We start from the raw sequence: 20,721 nt of genomic DNA on the forward strand, positions 1-20,721 counted from the left end.
TGCTTTGTGCTGGCGTTCGCCTCAGCGTCTTCCACTCTTAAGTTCGTGTTGAGGTCAACGTCAAGGAAAACCGTGTTGTTTTTGACAGAAAAATTGGATTTAGTTTTAGAATTTTGACCTTTTTTGATCAGATTAAAAAAATGTCTACTAAATCCTGACCGTTTTCTGAAAAAGCGATGTTTTCTATGTTAGTCGTTCTTCGATGTCTCTAAAATAGCAGATCTACAAGCTCGTAGCGCGCCACTCGGTGGCGCGCTATGAGCTTGTAGATCTGCTATTTTTCAATAGTTAAAGCATAACATAATGCTAACACCAAAAGATGGGATAAAGTGGTATTTATGGGATAAAGATGTATTTAGTTTTAGTCATCTGAAATGTTCTAGTGTTATTCAACTAAATATCATTAATATTTTAGTCGACTAAATCTACAGCTGATTTTGTCGACAAAAAAATGTTTTTTTGACAGGCCTTGATGGCGTCGTAATGCCTGATATGACACTTGGTTGCATGCTGATTGTGAGCTTGTAGATCTGCTATTTTTTCCGAGCGCAACCAAACATAAAAATTACTTGTCTTTTAGTTCTACTGGATCTCTTCTCCACTAGTCCCAACATTTTAGCCTAGTTTTTATTTGTTGACAGATTTTGTCAAAATAGTTTTTATTTAGCTTTTATTTAGTTTTCGTCAGCGAAAAATGGTAGTCGACGAAACATTTTTTGTCATAGGACTTATTGTATTTTGGGATGTCGTATATCTCCTTCCTGAACGCGGAAAACGATGTAAATTCCCCATTCAAAACATGGCTATTATTGTTTGAAGTGAGAAGCTATTCTTAAAGACTTTAAGCCCTCTAAGCACACCAAAGGGTCGAGACGGTTTCAGCGTTCGTTGTCCCTGCGGTGTGATTATGTCCTGGTCCACGTTGACGCGCCTCGTCGACCCCAGTGATTCAATGGCCCCAAACCACACCAAAGGGTCCAGGCGGTTTCAGCGTTAACTCCTGCTTTGTTTTGTTCTCCACGGATTCAATGTGATCTTTCCATGACAAAAGATGGTCTATGTACTACTACTCCTAGGTGTGTGTTATTGTTATTGGAGCACACCTGGTTGATGTGTTCACCATGTGAACAGTAATGGCAGATCTAAAGTGATGAATGATGTTTCTCTGGCAGAAAGTTCAACGTCATTATATTCAACTTTCCATTCGCCTGTTGTCAAGTTGACAACTTAATTCAAAGTGATCCTGACTGTCCAGACTTTGTGACGTCCTGACACAAAACCCACCCAGACACCCATGTGGTTTTGATGTAGTTATTGTAATTCATGTCATTACATACATTTTTTGTAATAATATATTTCATGGTGGCGAATTCAGACCAAAGAGATGCACATCTGGTCCCGGTTTTGAGGTTTAATAGGTGAGCTGTTTCCGTAATGATGGCCTTGAGTTGGAATGCACGTGTACGCACGCACATATGCACGCACATACGCACGCATGCGCGCACACACACACACACACACACACACCTTTATTATTGTTCCAGGGGGCATAGGAGAAGTGATGCAGGGCTGGCGAAGCACATCCGATGATCAGATGATGGAACCACAGGGGAGTGAGAGGTGATATTATGGTGGAAATGTACTACTGTATGTACGACTGTGTACAGTACAGTACGTGCATAGGAGAGAATTAAAGGCTCGATTTCCCTTTGGAAATGTGTGCTCATCATGGAACACTATATGACGATGTGAAAGACAACTCTGCCCTCTGTTTTGGGAGAAGTGTCGCCACATTCCACCTCATTTTGACTCGCAGCAAGTCAATTATCTTATCTTCACCCCGCTAGTCTGCTGCCAACTCATGCACAGCCAATGACGGGCATTACCGAGTCGTCGTTGCCACAACGGAGTCCAGTGTTTACTTTAAGTTCAAAAGGTGACCGTTTCTACAGCAGCAGTGCGTTCATCTTTGAGGTTTGTTCTTTCGCAGTGTTTGGTTTCAAAATCAACTGCAGATTCTGTCTGTGTCCCTTTTTATGCCCATATATGGAGTTCTTTGTCAGGCTTGGCCAAATATGGAGTGTATGCAGATGTCAGAACAAGCATTGTGAATGATGTCAGAACAATCATTGTGATGTCAGAACAAGCATTGTGATGTCAGAACAAGCATTGTGAATGATGTCAGAACAATCATTGTGATGTCAGAACAAGCATTGTGATGTCAGATCAACAAGCATTGTGATGTCAGAACAAGCATTGTGATGTCAGAACAAGCATTGTGATGTCAGAAACAGGCCAGCTCCATATATGGAGAGTTAGGGGGTGACCAGGTCCAGAGACCGGGCAGAGGTTTTTGTACCGGTTCTATCTGGACAACCGGGCTATCCGACGAACCTCGGAACCGGGCACTGCAGTGCATTCCCTGGGGGCGGAGGTGGCTCAGCGGTAGAGTGGCTGGATGGTAACCTCAGGGTTGCCGGTTCGAACCCTGTGGGCTCCCCCAGAGTTAGTGTCGAAGTGTCCTTGAGCAAGACACTGAACCCCTAATTGCTCCTGATGTGCTGGTCGGTGCCGTGCATGGTTTCTGCCGCCATCGGTGAATGAATGTGTGTGTGTGAACGGGTGAATGTAATGCACAATCTATGTAAAGGTGTATGAATGGGTGAATGTAATGCACAATCTATGTAAAGGTGTATGCATGTGTGTGTGAATGGGTGAATGTAATGCACAGTCTATGTAAAGGTGTGTGAATGTGTGTGAATGGGTGAATGTAATGCACAATCTATGTAAAGGTGTGTGAATGTGTGTGTGAATGGGTGAATGCAATGCACAGTCTATGTAAAGGTGTGTGAATGTGTGTGTGAATGGGTGAATGCAATGCACAGTATGTAAAGGTGTGTGAATGTGTGTGTGTGTGAATGGGTGAATGTAATGCACAATCTATGTAAAGGTGTATGAATGTGTGTTAATGGGTGAATGTGATGCACCAATCTATGTAAAGCGCCTTGGATAAAGGCGCTATATAAATGCACCATTTACCATTTGTGAGGGTGGAATTTGAAGTCGGTGGGGCGAACGGTTCTCGAGTTACGTGGATTACAGACGTACAGTACAGTATGTACAGAGACTTCCCTATAGATAGATAGATAGATAGATATGTGTGTCATGATATTTATTATGATTATAATAACATGGCGAGGGGAGGCAGCAGGTTGTGGCTGCTTGTGTGGACTTGTGTGTGAATGCAGGTCTACTGAAGCCCCCCCCCCCCCCCCCTTCGGGGGGTGTCTCTTTATCAGAGCCAAACATCTGCTGTGAGACGAGTGGGTCTGGTAAAAAAAAAAAAAAAGTGACAATTTATTCATTGTGTGTCATCACATCAACCACACAACCTCCATGGACGCACGCCAAGTCTTCTTCCTATAAGAGGCTGATCCCAAATCTGTGTTTTTAATGCTCTGGGTGATTTAATTTAATCCACTTTGACCTGAGATCAGATTCTAAAAATGTTCTTCTACATCCTGACAGTTTTCTGAAAGAGCTATGTTTCCATGTCAGTCGTTCTTCGATTTTTCAAAAATAGCAGACCTACAAGCTACATAGCGCGCCACTCGGTGGCGCGCTATGTAGCTTGTAGGTCTGCTATTTTTCAATAGCTAAAAAGCATAACATAATGCTAACACCAAAAGGGGTTCCCGCCCCAAAATGGGCTAAATGTGTGCGGTTAATTCTACGGTCTTGCAGGTCTAATCTTCCAGTTAGTAAAGATTGCCATATTACTTAATTGCAATTTGCGAAAATTGACTATGACTGAACTGTGGCGTTTCGCTCTTCGCTACCGTCCTGTGTTTCATAAAAGCAGAACATCTGCAGAAAATAATAGTGTCTTTTTAGAGCTGTACTTGGTCCTGGTTTAATTGCGACAGCTTTGTATTTATTGTATTGTATTTTGTATTTGTATTTTGGAATACAGTACAGTACAGTACAGTACATGCATGTACTATGTGTATACTATATGTAAACTCTTCATTTCCATTTTACAGCCATTCAGTTGCAAAAAAATAAACGAAAATAATTTGGGGACCCCCCAGAATAATTTGGCGACCCCCAGAGCGGTCGCGACCCACGGGTTGAGAACCCCTGCAGTACAGTACAGTACAGTACAGTACAGTACAGACTTCAGCATACCCCTGGGTCTGATTTGAGCAGCGCGCTGCGTAGAGGCCACACACACACACACACACACACACACACATGCTGAATACCTCTTGTGTTTTGACTTTCAACAAACCCACCTGGGGTCCCCCAGTGATCTCCACTTCTAGGGGGGGGGGGGTCTTTGAACCAAACGATACAAACTGTCACATTAGTCATCGGGGGTGACGGACATCCCACCGCGTCTCTTCAAAGAACAAGAAAACTGTATCACTTACAGTATATATACAGTACACCACCACCGTCGCCAAAACAGTGATTGTGAGCGTTAACTGTATATATCTCCAGTTCAACCTTTTTATTTATTTATGTTTCCTCCTCTACACATTCCTTCTTCATTGTCCTTGAACCCGGTGAAGAGAAAGCATGCACGGTATACCGGGCCCGGCTAAAACAGGGCCTTGAAAACATGGACACCACGAAAGGAAATGGAGATGGGTACACGTTGACTCTCTTTGTGTTTGTCACGTTTCTCAGGACGTCTCTCGTTCTGATGAACCCATTTTGGGCGAGAAATACCTTTTGGTATTATGTTTAAAAAGGAAAAATCTGATCTACAAGCTCATAGCGCGGCACCGAGTGCCGCGCTATGAGCTTGTAAGTCTGCTATTTTTGAAAAATCGTGAAAATGTGGTGCAAATCTTTGAATATATATTCTTTCAGATCGAACGTTTTTAACTCAAATCTTTGCTTCTGCGTACTATAGTTTGACCATTGGAGAGAATATTTTGAGTTTTCGATTTGGAATAGCAATTCGGAGAATATCACGTCGATCATGCAGCAACTCTTATTCTGTCATTGATCTCATGATAATTCATTCATTTGCAATTCTAAATGGTGTTTTTTAGAGATATTTTGTACCGTACCGTATACAGGTTTCCTTGAAAGACCGACAGCAGGGTGCGTGTTTGATCTCACGGACAGAAACAATAGTGGGGGCTGTGTGTGTGTGTGTGTGTGTGTGTGTGTGTGTGAGGGTGTGTGTGTGTGTGTGTGTGTGTGTGTGTGTGTGTGTGTGTGTGTGTGTGTGTGTGTGTGTGTGTGTGTGTGTGTGTGTGTGTGTGTGTGTGTGTGTGTCATGGTGGAGCTGACCGCTATACGTTGCCTTTTTTGGGGATGTCCAGCTCTCTCTCTCTGTCGGGTCAACACCCTCGCAGGTCCAATTTTTCACTCAGGAGTTAACACTCTGAATTCTACCGTGCGAGAACATTATTATTATATGTATTATTATATTAGTATTACGCTGGCACGGCTGTGTTTGATCTTTGAGCACAGCAGCTGTGATTAGCATTGATGACATATTGAAATGTGATCTCTACCTTTTGTGTCAATGTGACGCGTGGCTTAAAGGAGAATTTCAGACTCGAAGGCTTTCCTGCCTTTATTTGTAGTTGTCTCCACCAAAGAGGTCCAGGTATTATTTTGTGAAAAAGTGCATTATCCTCAATGGGAGTTGGGTTTTTGTGCTAATCCACTTATTTCCATTGAAATAAGTAGTAAAGTGTGCCGCTTGGGATACTATTTACATTATGAAGAGAGGATATATTTAAAAAATATATATATTTTTGAGCGATGGAAATAAACAAATTAGCACAACACCCCAATGCCCCATTCAATTCAATGCAATTCAATTCAATTCAATTCAATTCAATTAATTGAGGGCTTATGCTAGGGGAAATAGCCAATAATTCGCTTTTGCACAAAATAACACCTGGACCTCTTTGGTGTGGACATAACAACTACAAAATGAAGGTAAGAAAGCCTTCTAGCATGAAATTCTCCTTTTAAGCATCACAATGTTTGAAGAAGGGAGGAGCCAAAGAAGTCATTGCTGATCGCGAGCACTTTCACGGTCACACTGTCTTATCAGACGACCGTGTCCATCACACACAGACGATCTGATCTACAAGTCCACCTATACCTCCCCAACAAACGATCTGATCTACAAGTCCACCTATACCTCCCCAACAAACTAATAGAGCCCCTCTCTCTAACACTGATTCCCTGCAATGCAGCCCCTCCCCTTATAAAGAACCCATTGTCATGCAGCCCCTCCCCTTCTAAAGAACCCACCGCCATGCAGCCCCTCCCCTTCTAAAGAACCCATTGCCATGCAGCCCCTCCCCTTATAAAGAATGCATCGCCATAGTTATAGAAACCTAGAGACCTCCTTGGCCGCTGCGGTTCATTGCAGTGACCTTATGGAGGTTCCGCCATCTTGGAGTTCAATATGAACTCCAACATGCTGCCACTCACAGTGACTACTGGCCAATCAGGCTCCGCTATAGGGCATTAAGCAACTAGTAAATCCACTAGTCCACCTTTGTTGATACTAGTTGAGAAAGTTAAGTTTTAGTTAAGAAAAAATATTTATTTTTTATTTTTTATTTTTTGTAGGCCTCAAGATCAGGTAGATTATAGGTATAGTCACCAATGTACACAGTTTTTAAATGTACAAATAAAATAAAAAAAGTTACTAGTCGACTAAGCAACTAGTCAACTAGTAAAAATGACTAGAAGTGAATGCCCTATGCTCCACCGGGACTTGTCATAATCTAGGGTGCGCACCCTAGATTCTGACAAGTCCCGGAGAAGATGCACTGTGATTGGCCCAGCCCAGTAGTGACTTTGAATGGCAACTCTGCCATAATGGAAACCAAAATGTCAGCCGCCATACGATACACACATCGCCCCAGAACCGGAGGAGGAGGAGGAGGGGTCTACCTTTTTATGTCTATGCCCCCATAGAGCGTCCCCACAGCCCCGCCCCCTCCAGAGACCCGGAAAATAATTCCCTGTTCATTTTCCTCATAGACTTTTCAGAAAGTATTTATTTAAAGACGTTTACGCCGCGGACAAAGACAACTGGAGTTGTGACACAATGTTTTGGGCCAAACAAATAATTAGAAAGAAGAAGAAAATGGCAGGTTACAACACTTTTTTTGTTGTTTTTGTTTGGTTTGGTTTGTAATTTGTAATTATTTGTTTGGTCCAAAATATTGTGTGTGTTGTCATGATTTGTCACGACTCGAGTTGGCTTCGTACGACGCTTAAAAGGTCTTTAAATAAATGTTTTTAAATGTCTATGAGGACACATGCATTGTGGGAACTATTTCCTGGGCCTGGCGTGGCGTCGTCATGAAAGGGGGCGGGACTGCGACGGCTCTATCGCTTACCTGTGTTTCCACGCCGTGACCTCACGTCCTGTCTTGTCTCCTCCAATAGAAGAGAGCGGCGTCTCCCTGCTGCAGCTGATCGGAGACCCTCCCCCGCCTGAGATCACCACGGTCTACGACGGGCCCGACGGCCGGCCCAGCTACGTGTTCGGGCCCGAGGCCAACACGGGCCAGCTGGCGCGCGCCCACCTGCCCAACCCCTTCTACCGGGACTTCAGCGTGGTCTTCCACCTGATGCCCACGTCGGACCGCGGCGGCGTGGTCTTCTCCCTGACGGACGGCTCCCAGCGCATCATGTACGTGGCCGTCAAGCTGTCGGCGGTGCGCCCGGCCCCGGGCCCCGGGGGCGGCAAGCAGCAGGACGTGGTGCTGTACTACACGGAGCCCGACTCGCTGGAGTCCTACGAGGCGGCCCGCTTCGCCGTGCCCTCGCTGCGGGACAAGTGGACGCGCTTCGCCATCGCCGTGGAGGACGAGCGGGTGTTCTTCTACCTCAACTGCGACGCCGACGCGCAGGTGAAGCGCTTCGAGAGGTCGCCCGACGACATGGAGCTGGAGGCGGGCGCCGGCGTGTTCGTGGGGCAGGCGGGAGGCGCCGACCCGGACAAGTTCCTGGTATGTATACAGAACTAACCCGACCCGGACAAGTTCCTGGTATGTATGTGTAACAGACGTGTTATATGAAGCACCATAGACCAGGATCTCAGCAGTGAGTAGATTTATTCTGCACAAAAGACAACGAGGCAATCACTGCTCTGCTCTGACTCGTATGTTTTCCACATTACATTTGCTGGAAATAAAGCAGATGCAGTACCATGAGAACACAGTATGTGTCTTAACAACCTTGGGTACATAGGTACATATGTAAACAATCTGCAGAACAAAATAAACACAACCTACCGCTTTCAAAGCCAGTATGAAATAGGAAGTGCGGTAGGTTACGTCATTTCCTTAAAGGCAACCGCCTGGACTCTTAAAGTCACAGAACACTGGATCACAATACAATATAATGCCTGGGCAAGTGGAAGCACTATTAACCACGTTACATAATTATACAGAAGTCCGTTTCAACTGGTCCTTGTTGACGTAGACGTGAGAGGTCGATGCTTTGAACAACCAGGATGTGAGGTTATATTTATATCCTGAGGAAAGGAAAGGGTTAAAGAGAGGGTTTCACCTTGAGACGAGTTTCTTTACCGGTGGCGTTTCCTGCCTCGCAAGGCAAACAGAATTTAGGATGCTTAAAAACAAAACAAATTCTTTATCTCTGGAAGAAAATCACTCACGTAAACACTGGCTAAAATTAACTTATCCGCTTTCAACCTGGTGTCCCTATTTTGGTCATTATACAGCTTCAAAAGTATTGATATGTTTTTACCATGTGAGACCATCAGTACAACATTAACCCATTTTGGTGTTAGCATTATGTTATGCTTTAGCTATTGAAAAATAGCAGATCTACAAGCTATGAGCTTGTATACGAGCTTGTATAGGTCTGCTATTTTTGAAAAATCAAAGAACGACTGACATAGAAACATAGCTTCTTCAGAGAACTGTCAGGATGTAGAAGACATTCTTAGAATCTGATCTCAGGTCAAAATGGGTTAACTTATAAAAATATAACCGGGCTTAAAGTGGTTAAAACCGACAGTCGGCTGCAGACCGAGTGAATTTGGGTCAGAGTTCAGAATAGCTTTATACCTTTTTGACTGTTTCCCAGTCGGGACCGACCCGGTGGACCGGGAGCTGTCGGGTCTGTGTTACTGGATTAAACTCCTGTGTGATTTGATTGGCCCAAATTGGCCCGCTCCGAATCCCAGCGCAGACATCTGGGCCTCTGGAGGGTTCATAGCAGACTAGAGATAATTGCTAGTGCCTCGCCGTCGGGGGTGCAATCAACTCCTGCTCGTTTGGAGACGCTTGTAAACCCCCGGCCGCTGACCCCCTGACCTCCAGCCACCTCTTGACCCCCAGAGCTGTGGTCAGTAAACACAGGCAGACAGGTGCACGCTGACCCTCGGTGTGGCCTGGCCTTTTGGTTACACAACTCAGCAGTGTAAAGCAGAAATAGTCTAGGACCCCCCCACAGCCTGGGGGTCTGGGGGTCAACTCCACTCGCTCTCGGATGCATTCTCGTGTTTTGAGAAAAAGTACACCAGGGTGTTTAGTTTGGGTTAAAGAGAGAGACACACTATACTGCCTCCCCCTGGCCAGCCGGGGCGCCTGATGGAGGGGAAAGGAACTGGTTGGAATAACGTGTTCCTTCCACGCTACGTCCAACCAGGGAAACTCCCCCCTGTCAGGTGTAAAGGAGCAACTTGGACACTCAGGCATGAAGGAAGCATGAGTTCAAGTCCGTTGCTCTCCCCATGTCCCCCATATATGGGGACTAGGTTGGTGGAGGGTGTGTAGAGCCCAGGATCACATTAGATGATTGACACAGGGGTGAAAATGGGTTATCGTGGGATAAAAAAAATATATATATAAAAAAAGAGAGACACACGCTAACCACTCATGGTGGAAAAAAGTACTCAATTGTTTTACTTAAAGTAAAAGTACCAATACTGCAATTTAGAAGTACTTCGTTACAAGTAAAAGTACCGGAATTGAAAATGTAAAAAGTACAAAAGTACAAAAGTATCTGCATCAAAATGTACTTAAAGTACTAAAAGTAAAAACTACTCATATTGCAGAATGTCACATCTCACAAATTCAAAATGTGTAGAAAATCTATTCTGGTCTACAAGCTCACAATGTGACGCATTGTGAGCTTGTAGATCGGCTATTTTCAAATGGCCGAAATGTATAGGGTTGAAATCTCCAAAGTAACTAGTAACTAAAGTTTTCAAATAACTGTACTGAAGTAAAAGTACAAATTTTGGCTCCGAGATGTAGTGGAGTAGTAGTAAAAGTACTGGAAATTGGAAATACTCAAGTAAAGTACAAATTCCTCAAAATTGTAATTAAGTACAGTACTTTCCACCACTGACACTAACCCTCATTAAAACCCCTTAGCATCAACGGGGACTATTCAATGGGTTTATGTGCAGAACCGTAATGTAATGCAATCTACTGTATGTACAGTATAACGAAAACCCAACAGCATTATGAGGAGAAACAACTTAAATATTAAATATCATTTGAAAAAAGAAAACAAGGCTATAGGAGTATACTAACAGACAGACTGCCTCTGGAAAATTGAAAAAAAAAAAGAACAGGTTGTAGCTACGATTTGCTTTGATGTAACGAAAGCATTTTGATCACAGCAGATCGTGACAGAAACAATTACTGTAATCATTGGGATTACAAAATCGTTACAAAACCCCCCCAAAAAAACCCAATTACTGTAGATATACCGTTTATAACTTCACTATACCTTAAGAGTTGACTCACACACGTCACGTTCATTGCTGATTAAACTGTTTTGTTTAATTAGTGCTTTGGTAATTAATTTACGTCAGGAATAGCTTTATCGACTAGTTAAGGGGATAATTGGATGTACATAAAACTCCAGACTTTCATAATTATTTAGATAAATGCCTCATTCTTGGAGAGTTGTGGAAGCAACAATCCACTTCCCTCGGGGAGTGAATCATGAATGAAGCTTTGATGAGAGAGATATGGAACGGAGACATGAAAAGGAAACATACAGAGGGCTTTACTTCTTTGTCTGTGGCTGATAAGAGGAAAGCTCTTTCATCCTAAATGAAGAATTCTTTGGACAAAGTTCAACAGATAAATAATGGGCTGCTGACAAATATAGTTTATATACTACCCTGTTTCACCAGGAGGCTGTATGACATGTTTTGGTGTTTTAAACATTATGTTATAATTTAGCTATTGAAAAATAGCAGATCTACAAGCCCGTAGCGTGCCACCGAGTGGCACGCTACGAGCTTGTAGATCTGCTATTTATTTATTTTTATCGTGAAAACGTGGCACAAATCGTTGCACAATCTTTGCTTCTGGTGGAGGGTCCCTGGAACAACATATTTTCAGATGGGGCTCGGCGGCCAATTACAGATATGTTTGGGGGTCCTTGACGTGAAACTGTTTGAACACAACTGACACATACTGTAGAAACAGAGGGTTTTTCAGAGAACTGTCAGGATTCGTCAGGAAGACATTTAGTAGAATCGTCCTCAGGTCAAAGTGGGTTAATTGGGGATGTGATGGTTTTTTCACACTTCGTTTTCGTTTACTGTACACAAGGATCTGCATTGGTATAAATGTGACTGTTCTCATACTGTTCTCATACTGCAACACAGTGGTGTTTTTTTATGTCAAAGGACCGCCCAGATGGAATAGGTTTTATGCCGCGGACCCCCCGTTTGAAAATCATCTATGTCAGGGAAGAGAAGACGTTAAAAATTATTCCAACACGTCTCACAATAGTTTTTTCACATTTCCGAAGAATAAAATAAATAGGGTTAAATCTGTTTCTCATTTTGCTGGGGACCCCCTGGAACCCCCTCAAGGACCCCCAGACCCCCCCCCCCCCTGGAACCCCCTCAAGGACCCCCAGATCCCCCTCTGAGAACCCCCTCAAGGACCCCCAGACCCCCCCCTCTGTTGTTATAACAAGGCCAAATTATGTTGAAGGGATTTTGTCCCAACGGAACTTTCACCCAGTCAGCTGTCAATTTGTCCTTCAAGACACACAGTTCTGTTTTGAAAAGTAATATACAAATAAAGTGACTGATTATGTGACGCACTCTCTTGTCGCTACTGTACCGTGAGAGACAGCATATATGAAGCAACAGGGAGCTTAGCCCCCTTTAGACGAAATGTCTTCTAAATCCTGACAGTTTCCTGAAAAACCTCTGTTTCTATGTCAGTCGTTCTCAAACATTTTCATGTCAAGGACCCCCGAAAATATATGTATTTGGCCGCCGACCCCCATCTGAAAATATGTTGTTCCAGTGACCCCCCCCCCCCCCCCCCCCCAAGAAGCAAAGATTTGAGTTAAAAACCTTCGCTCTGAAAGAATATACATATTCAAAGATTTGCAACACATTTTCAAGATTTTTCAAAAAAATAGCAGACCTACAAGCTCGTAACTCGGTGGCGCGCTATGAGCTTGTAGATCTGCTATTTTCCAATGGCTAAAGCATAACGTAATGCTTAAAACACCCAAAGGGGTTCCCGCCCAGAATGGGTTAACCTTGCCTCCGGGGTCAGAACTGGGTGTAATTAGGTGACCTCTCTGTCTGCTCCACGACTTATAGGGGGGTCTTGTGAGAATGTCATCCTCCTATAATCAAATAAAGCCCCAGAAAAGCTCTAAATATTTATCTCATGCATTTATAATACAAACTTGGGGATTTGGTTTGTTTGGAAGATATTTTTGTACAGAGGGTATACAGCCAATGTCGTACAAACTGAATAACCTCCTACTTTTAAGCAGGCCCTTTCTCTGAAGATTTTCGTTTTTTAAATAAAAAATATCACGAGAAAAAGTGGATTGTCCGAATCATTCCATTCAGAAACTGACCTTTTCATACAGCGCAAAATCACAAAAAGATATGGATCCAAAGATACGGATGCATTAGATACTGTATAAGCTGGTAACTCATTAAACTTTAAGGGCTTGTGACAAGGTTTGGAACTCTTAAGTGACGGGTCACTCACATCTGCATCAAAGGTCTATTCGAAAAGCTATATTTCACGACAATAACTCGGCCTCATGGAGTCAACTTGAGACACTGGGATAATTCATCATGTTGAACGAGGGAACAATCACTCTTTTGGTGTCAAAGCTAATGGTCTGTTGATCGCTGTGGAGATACTGTAGCATTAATGGACGCCGCCAAACAAGTCCCTTCCTGCGTGAGAACGTCCGTTCAGCAGGAGGCTGTGAGAGAGAGAGCAGAGATAGGGATATAAAGATAGTGTCATTTCCGACGCAGCGGGCTCATTATTCAGTCTGCTGCATACGGTATCAATAGAACCTCTGATTTTCTGCAAAGGTGGGGATTCCCTAAAAAACGTGTTCCCACGTAGCAGGAAGCCGGCAGTTCACAGAGATCAGTCTGTGTTTATCTGCGCGTAGATGTTTAGACTAATGTAAGCAAGTACTGTGTGTATGAGTGCGTGCGTGTGTGCGTGTGTCTGTGTGAGAAGCAGGCAGTGCAGACACAATATGACACATCCTCATTTGACAGTAGGTTTTGTTGCGTCGAGTCACAGTGTGCAGGGAGTGTGATCTTGTAGATCGGCTATTTTCAAATGGACAAAGTGTATATATAGGGCCAAAGTGGTCAATGTATGTTTTGTAGTTATGTTATGCTTTAGCTATTGAAAAATAGCTTGTAGGTCTGCTATTTTTGAAAAATCGAAGAACCACTGACATAGAAACATAGCTTTTTCAGAAAACTGTCAGGATGTAGAAGACATTTTTAGAATCTGATCTCAGGTCAGAATGGTTTAAGTTAAATGTACATTACCGCTGCTCTCAAAGTGGAGATTCCTACAATACTGTAAGTTTTTATTTATTTCCGGGGTCCTCTCTCACTCACTGGTGTCTCATTTCTGTGTGTGTGTGTGTGTGTGTGTGTGTGTTTGTGTTTCCAGGGACGGATCTCGGAGCTCAGAGTGGTAGGAAACGCCCGCGCAGCGCAGCGACACTGTGAAGACGACGAAGACGACTCTGACGTGGTGAGTGAGGGGGAAAAAACCCCAGAACCCCCCCCCCCCCCCCAAAAAAAAAAAATCAGTGAGACACAGGTGACCTACTGTAACAGATCACACGTACAGTACACACAAACACAGGTGTCCCATTGCAGCCGGTCAGTGGTTGACTGTACACATCCACGTCAACAACGCACTGGCCCCACATGGCAGACGCTCACATAGCTTGTGAGCAAGAATACAAAAGAAAAATCACACCTGTGTGAACTGAGTGGTGCAACTCCCATCTCCTCTCTCTCTCTCTCTCTCTCTCTCTCTCTCTCTCTCTCTCTGTTTCTGGCACAACAGCACCCCTACTGGTACTAATAGTCATGCTCATTAACACATACATAGGCGGACACGGACATTGCTGTTCCTTGGAGTCGTTGCACCACTCAAAAAAACACACACACACAAAACAGATTTTCCTGTGTGTTTTATCACTCAGTCTTCAGATGTTGTTTGGATTAAATGGGGGGAAAAACAAACTCCAGGTGCAAAATGACAGGCCTCCCCCACCGCGGGATGTGTTTGTGTGGCCTCTCATCGCCCGTGATTTCCCCATTCACAGCTGTTTCAGCCTTTCTTTTAATTATGCTCTCAGTGGACAGTCTGCGTGTGTTCGCCCTGTGGATGCCGGGCGAACATGCGCTGTGGGGATTTTTTTATCCCCACATTTTCCAACGGATACATGGTTTTCTGCTCCGTTTGATGTGAGTGCTGGGTTTATACAGTATAAACTGTAAATGGTGCATTTATATAGCGCCTTTATCCAAGGCGCTTTACAGAGATTGTGCATTACATTCACCCATTCATACACCGATGGCAGCGGAAACCATGCAAGGCACCAACTAGCACATCGGGAGCAATTAGGGGTTCAGTGTCTTGCTCAAGGACACTTCGACAGTAACTCTGGGGGAGCCCGGGTTTGAACTGGCAACCTTACGGTTACCATCCAGGCACTCTACCCCTGAGCCACCGCGTATGCTTCTGAATCGCCTTAAACTGCACAACACGTGCAATAATTTGACTTTCATCTTCATCTTCATTAGTGCGGACTCAGACATTTCTACATGTTTTAACACTGTTGCATTGCATACAGTTACAGAGTGGTGCAGCCACTCCAAGGAACAGCAATGGGATGGGACTATGTTACTATGTTTAGAGTACCAGTAGGGGCAAAAGTGGCGCTGTTGTGCCAGAAACAGAGAGAGAGAGAGATAGTGCTGCACTGTTGCCTGCTAATTACAGAGAGAGGGAGAGGGGAGAGGGGAGTTGCACCACTCAGTTCATTTTTTATAATTTCTTTCTCTCTCTCCTCCTTCTGTCCCTCCCAGGCCTCAGGGGAAGGAAGTGGCCGCGTCGAGGTGTCGATACGAGGAGATGGACCCCCGAAACCCGTCCCGGTATGAAACAGTACTACATTACTAATATGTTCCTTTTCATTTATATTTTTATTTAATTTTTTTTTACATTCTCCGCCGTTGAACAAATAATTTTACCTTCCTTTGGCTGGGATCTTTTCCTCTCTCCCCGAAACATGTCTTCTTTAGAAATGAGATTCTTAACCCATTGTTATACTTTAGCTATTGAAAAATAGCAGATCTACAAGCTCATAGCTACGAGCTTGTAGATCTGCTATTTTAGAAAAATCGTGAAAATGTGACGCAAATCTTTAAAAATATATTCTTTCAGAGGGAACGTTTTTAACTCAAATCTTTGCTTCTGGGGGGGGGTCCCTGGAACAACATATTTCCAAATGGGGGTTGGCGGCCAATTTCATATAATGTCTGGTGTCCTTGACATGAAATAGTCGGAGCACCACTGACATAGACACATAGGTTTTTCTGAAAACCGTCATGATTTAGAAGACATTTAGTAGAACGTAGGTCTAAATGGGTTAATATTGTACTGTAGTTCTGTAGCTCTTATGTTTCCCATCAGATTGGCTTGAACAAATCCTTTCTGGCATTTAGGGGCAGATTCCTTCAAATGTAACATTATAAATCCAGACATCACAATGCAGGGGATAAAAAGCTTTTCTGGAGATCCAAACAGCTGACCGCCGACGACACCGCTGGGATTAGCAGCTCCCGATGATGATTATCAGGAGACCAGAGTCGTCTGTGAAACAGATCTCCTTGCTACAGTATACTTCTACTACTGTAACGGCAGCCATCACTGATTCCTCATGCAACGCTGCGTGCGTCCGAGCCCTCTCCGTCCCCTGAGTGACATAAGAAAGTGCTGAGTCGATGTCTGGAACGGCCCGGGCTGCTGCGTCTGGTTTATACGATAAGGGACAGATTTGTTTTACATCAAGAGGTCGATAGTTGCCAAGAGTTTAGCCTCGGGTCAGGCAGGGGAGGAATTTATTTTTGGCGACCGCACAGTCAGAAAGGACTGGAGACTGAAGTGCCCGTGGTTATAAATAATCATGCTCAGTGTCCCTCCGTGCCCTGTGGTGTCAGAGAGACAGCACCAGTTCCTTATTGCTGCAAAGTACAGGACAAGTGCACACTATGCACACACATACAGTAACGTACAGGACAAGTGCACACTATGCACACACATACAGTATCTCTGAGTGCTGGAACCTCACATCTCAGCTCCAATTGTAACTGTAATTCCTTCTTTTCCGAAGGGTGAACGGTAGAGTGAAATTAAATCGCATTCAGATTCCGAGAAGTTTCGGGCCCGTCTAGAGTTTAAATGGACAGGTATCAGTCAACAGGCCCGTCTAGAGTTTAAATGGACAGGTATCAGTCAACAGGCCCGTCTAGAGTTTAAATGGACAGGTATCAGTCAACAGGCCCGTCTAGAGTTTAAATGGACAGGTATCAGTCAACAGGCCCGTCTAGAGTTTAAATGGACAGGTATCAGTCAACAGGCCCGTCTAGAGTTTAAATGGACAGGTATCAGTCAACAGGCCCGTCTAGAGTTTAAATGGACAGGTATCAGTCAACAGGCCCGTCTAGAGTTTAAATGGACAGGTATCAGTCAACAGGCCCGTCTAGAGTTTAAATGGACAGGTATCAGTCAACAGGCCCGTCTAGAGTTTAAATGGACAGGTATCAGTCAACAGGCCCGTCTAGAGTTTAAATGGACAGGTATCAGTCAACAGGCCCGTCTAGAGTTTAAATGGACATGTATCAGTCAACAGGCCCGTCTAGAGTTTAAATGGACAGGTATCAGTCAACAGGCCTGTCTAGAGTTTAAATGGACAGGTATCAGCCAACAGGCCCGTCTAGAGTTTAAATGGACAGGTATCAGCCAACAGGCCCGTATATAGTTTAAATGGACAGGTATCAGTCAACAGGCCCGTCTAGAGTTTAAATGGACAGGTATCAGCCAACAGGCCCGTCTAGAGTTTAAATGGACAGGTATCAGTCAACAGGCCCGTCTAGAGTTTAAATGGACAGGTGTCAGTCAACAGGCCCGTCTAGAGTTTAAATGGACAGGTATCAGTCAACAGGCCCGTCTAGAGTTTAAATGGAAAGGTATCAGTCAACAGGCCTGTCTAGAGTTTAAATGGAAAGGTATCAGCCAACAGGCCCGTCTAGAGTTTAAATGGACAGGTCATCAGTCAAAAAGGGAGACATCGAAGAGGAAGGACGGATGGGGAAGGATCAACATGTGGAATGTCAGAACAGGTCAGCTCCATATATGGCGTGATGTCACAAGGCGTGACCATATATGGAGGCGCGATGTCACGAGGGGTGACCATACGTATATGGAGGTGTGACGTGACACGCGGAAATTCAGGTTTTCATAGTAAATGCGACCTACCGTCACAAAAAACGTAGGGCAAGAATATCAGTCAACAAAGTGCATATTGCAGAGCACAGAGAGTTATTGCACATTTACTTCTTGCTTGTCATAGTACAGCCTGAGAGCCTGCATGTACAGTAGCTCAACTGTAAGTTCAAGATAGTGTTGGTTGTTCCTTCCACTGTCTAGGACTGAGCAACTGTGACAGTATGGGTGGTTTACGACATTACGACCTCTATATACGTTTTGTCTCGTATATATTCCCTGTACGTCCCTGCTGAGAATATTCAGTCAGAAGGTGGCAGAGAGAGAGAGAGAGAGACATTTATAACCTTGTCTATCTAGAATCAGTTGAACTGAAGCCTTTAAGAGTTCCACTCTCTGTAGCTCAGCGTTCAAAGCGCCATGCGTCTCCAACGTCGCCAGGGTTAGAGATTGGCCTCCCTGTGTAACGCTGTGTATATATAGGGTCAAGGGTCAAGTGCAGAACTAACGCTGTCAGAGTCAGAGCAAAGGGAACCAAAGAGTTATACTTTCAGATGTGCGTTGATTAATAACGCAGATAAAATGAGAGAAATGTGATAAATCAATCTGTCCACCTGTAATGACCCCGGTCTGCACTAAAGTACGGAACCGCACTGTCTGTCATGAGGATGTGGATTCTGGATCCACTGCAGCCTTATCACCTCCTGGACGCACGCCTAAACACACAGACGCACGCACGCACGCACGCACAGTCGCACACACGCACGCACGCATGCACGCACACACGCACACTGTTTGGTCAGAGGCACTTTTGCATTCTTAGGCTATCTTTCTGGAGAGACAAAACACACACAGTCACACACACACACACACACACACACACTCACGCACACATTCTCTCCATCACTCGTCTCATACTTGCTCTTTGTCTATCTATCTTTCTCTCCATTTGTCTTTTTCAACTCCTGTCTGTCGCCTACGTCTCTCGCTCTTTCTTGTGCACATAGCACACACACACACACACACACACACACACACACATGAACACCCTGACCCCCACCACAACACGTCCTCCCCCGTCGTTCAGAGAAAGGCGAGCCAGGTGAAACGTGATCGTCTGTAACGCCCCATCCCGTCCACATGCGCGCAGTGCACGCCCCATCGCAATTACAGTATATACATAGAGGCAGTAAAAGGGGAAAAAAACCAGATGTCAGTCTTGAATCTAGACTCTGTGAATCAAACGCACTTCTGGTTGTGTTGTTTTAACTGGAGCTTCAATCATAGTTTAATACGGGAGTACAGGGACTGGGGGGGAGGAGGGGGGAATGAGAGAGAGACAGAGAGAGAGAGAGAGAGAGAGAGACAGAGAGAGAGAGACACAGAGAGAGAGAGACAGAGACAGAGAGAGAGAGAGAGACGGGTCAGCTTCACTGTACCATATGGCTAATGTATACATTCAATCAGCAACGATGCAATCAAACTGCCAATGTACTATAAATTAGGCATTAATCAAAGTGTTGTCATTATTAATTGCATGGTCCTCTTTGAAGCCCGACTACGAGGGGAGGTTTTCCATGCGTCCCGGCCGGGGGACAGGAGGGAGGGGCCCGTTTCTTTACCCTCAAATCATAACGTACTGTAACATTCTGTAAAAAACAAGCAGGTATCAACTATCAAACACCTGAGGTGTTTCCACCCAGCGTCTGTCTGTACACAGAGGTAGGAGCCGGGGGGCTAAAATCCCGTAAGAGGGCCCTTTTGGACTAATAAATTGCGCGACGCGTTGAGAGCTTGTAGATCAGCTATTTTCGGGGGGGGGGGGGAAACACAGCACTCTTTAGCTAGTGGAGATGCAGGTGTGCAAAAATACTGTGTTCAAGTTCAGGAGCAAAAAAAGTAATTCTCCTGAATGGTATGGAAAGGAGAGGAGAGGAGAGGAGGGCATTTGCATTTCTTTCACCATGTAGTAAACGCTGCATTCGTGGTCTGGAGAGGGCAGTTGTTTTACAGACGGGTAATTGGGCAGGGGCTGAAGCCCCCTTTGATGTCTATGTGTGCACGTCCCTGTGTAGGAGAACCTCGATCGGCCCTCCGCAAGACGAGACACGCCTTAGAGAGAGAGAGAGAGAGAGAGGGGGGGGGGGAGGGGGAGGGAGAGTTTCCATTGTGTCATTATGGTATTAATGGTGATGGATGGGAGAGATAAGCCTGGGTTATACTTAGTTGTTGTGTGGGTGTCGCGGTAACCAAAAATAGCAGATCTATATCTCACTCAATTTGTGTTCTTTTTTTTTCTAAAATATATTTTTTATCCACGATTTTGTAACCCATTTTTCACCCCTGTGTCAATCGTCTAATGTGATCCTGGGCTCTACACACACCCTCCACCAACCTAGTCCCCATATATGGGGGACAAGGGGAGAGCAACGGACTTGAACTCATGCTTCCTTCATGCCCGAGTGTCCAAGTTGCTCCTTTACACCTGACAGGGGGGGAGTATAGAACACAATTTGTGTTCTATATCAATGCATGGGAATAGGGGGGGGGGGGGGGTGGGTGTTTAATTTGGACTGAGTGGGTACGTAAAAAAAAATAATAATAATACACATGAGTTGAGTTCTGAAAGATTTGTTCTGTCACTACTAGACAGAACTGGATTAAACCGTCAAGAATTATTGCGATTATCTCACATAATTGTGATTCGACGATCATGTAATAATAGTGACAGGCCGGTCCGTCACTCACCCTCGACCCTTCAACCCTCTTCCTGATTTGGACCCAGAGGTCAAAGGTCATAGTGAACAAGCCAGTTCCATCCAACTGCCTTGTAGGGCTGCAGCGCCATCATGACTCACTCGAGTTTTTCAATTACGATTTATTATCCCTGATTATTGTTAATGAT

At 44.5% G+C, this 20,721-nt stretch overlaps 1 protein-coding gene across 1 annotated transcript in view; it reads left to right on the top strand.

Annotated features, from left to right (window-relative positions):
- LOC310867048 (collagen alpha-1(XVIII) chain-like) overlaps positions 1-19,933 on the top strand; it is a gene marked incomplete at its 3' end in the record, with an annotated part of 127,848 nt that extends 107,915 nt beyond the window's left edge. Inside the window, exons 3-6 of the mRNA XM_083776841.1 lie at positions 7,441-8,006; positions 13,965-14,048; positions 15,398-15,466; positions 19,892-19,933. Of these exons, the coding sequence (XP_083632967.1) occupies positions 7,441-8,006; positions 13,965-14,048; positions 15,398-15,466; positions 19,892-19,933 (761 nt within the window). The remainder of the gene's footprint in view (positions 1-7,440; positions 8,007-13,964; positions 14,049-15,397; positions 15,467-19,891) is intronic.
- Between the last annotated feature and the right edge of the window lie 788 nt (positions 19,934-20,721).

Source organism: Protomyctophum parallelum (genome assembly GCF_964188405.1).
Source record: "Protomyctophum parallelum genome assembly, chromosome: 11".
NCBI classification, from domain to species: Eukaryota; Metazoa; Chordata; class Actinopteri; order Myctophiformes; family Myctophidae; genus Protomyctophum; species Protomyctophum parallelum.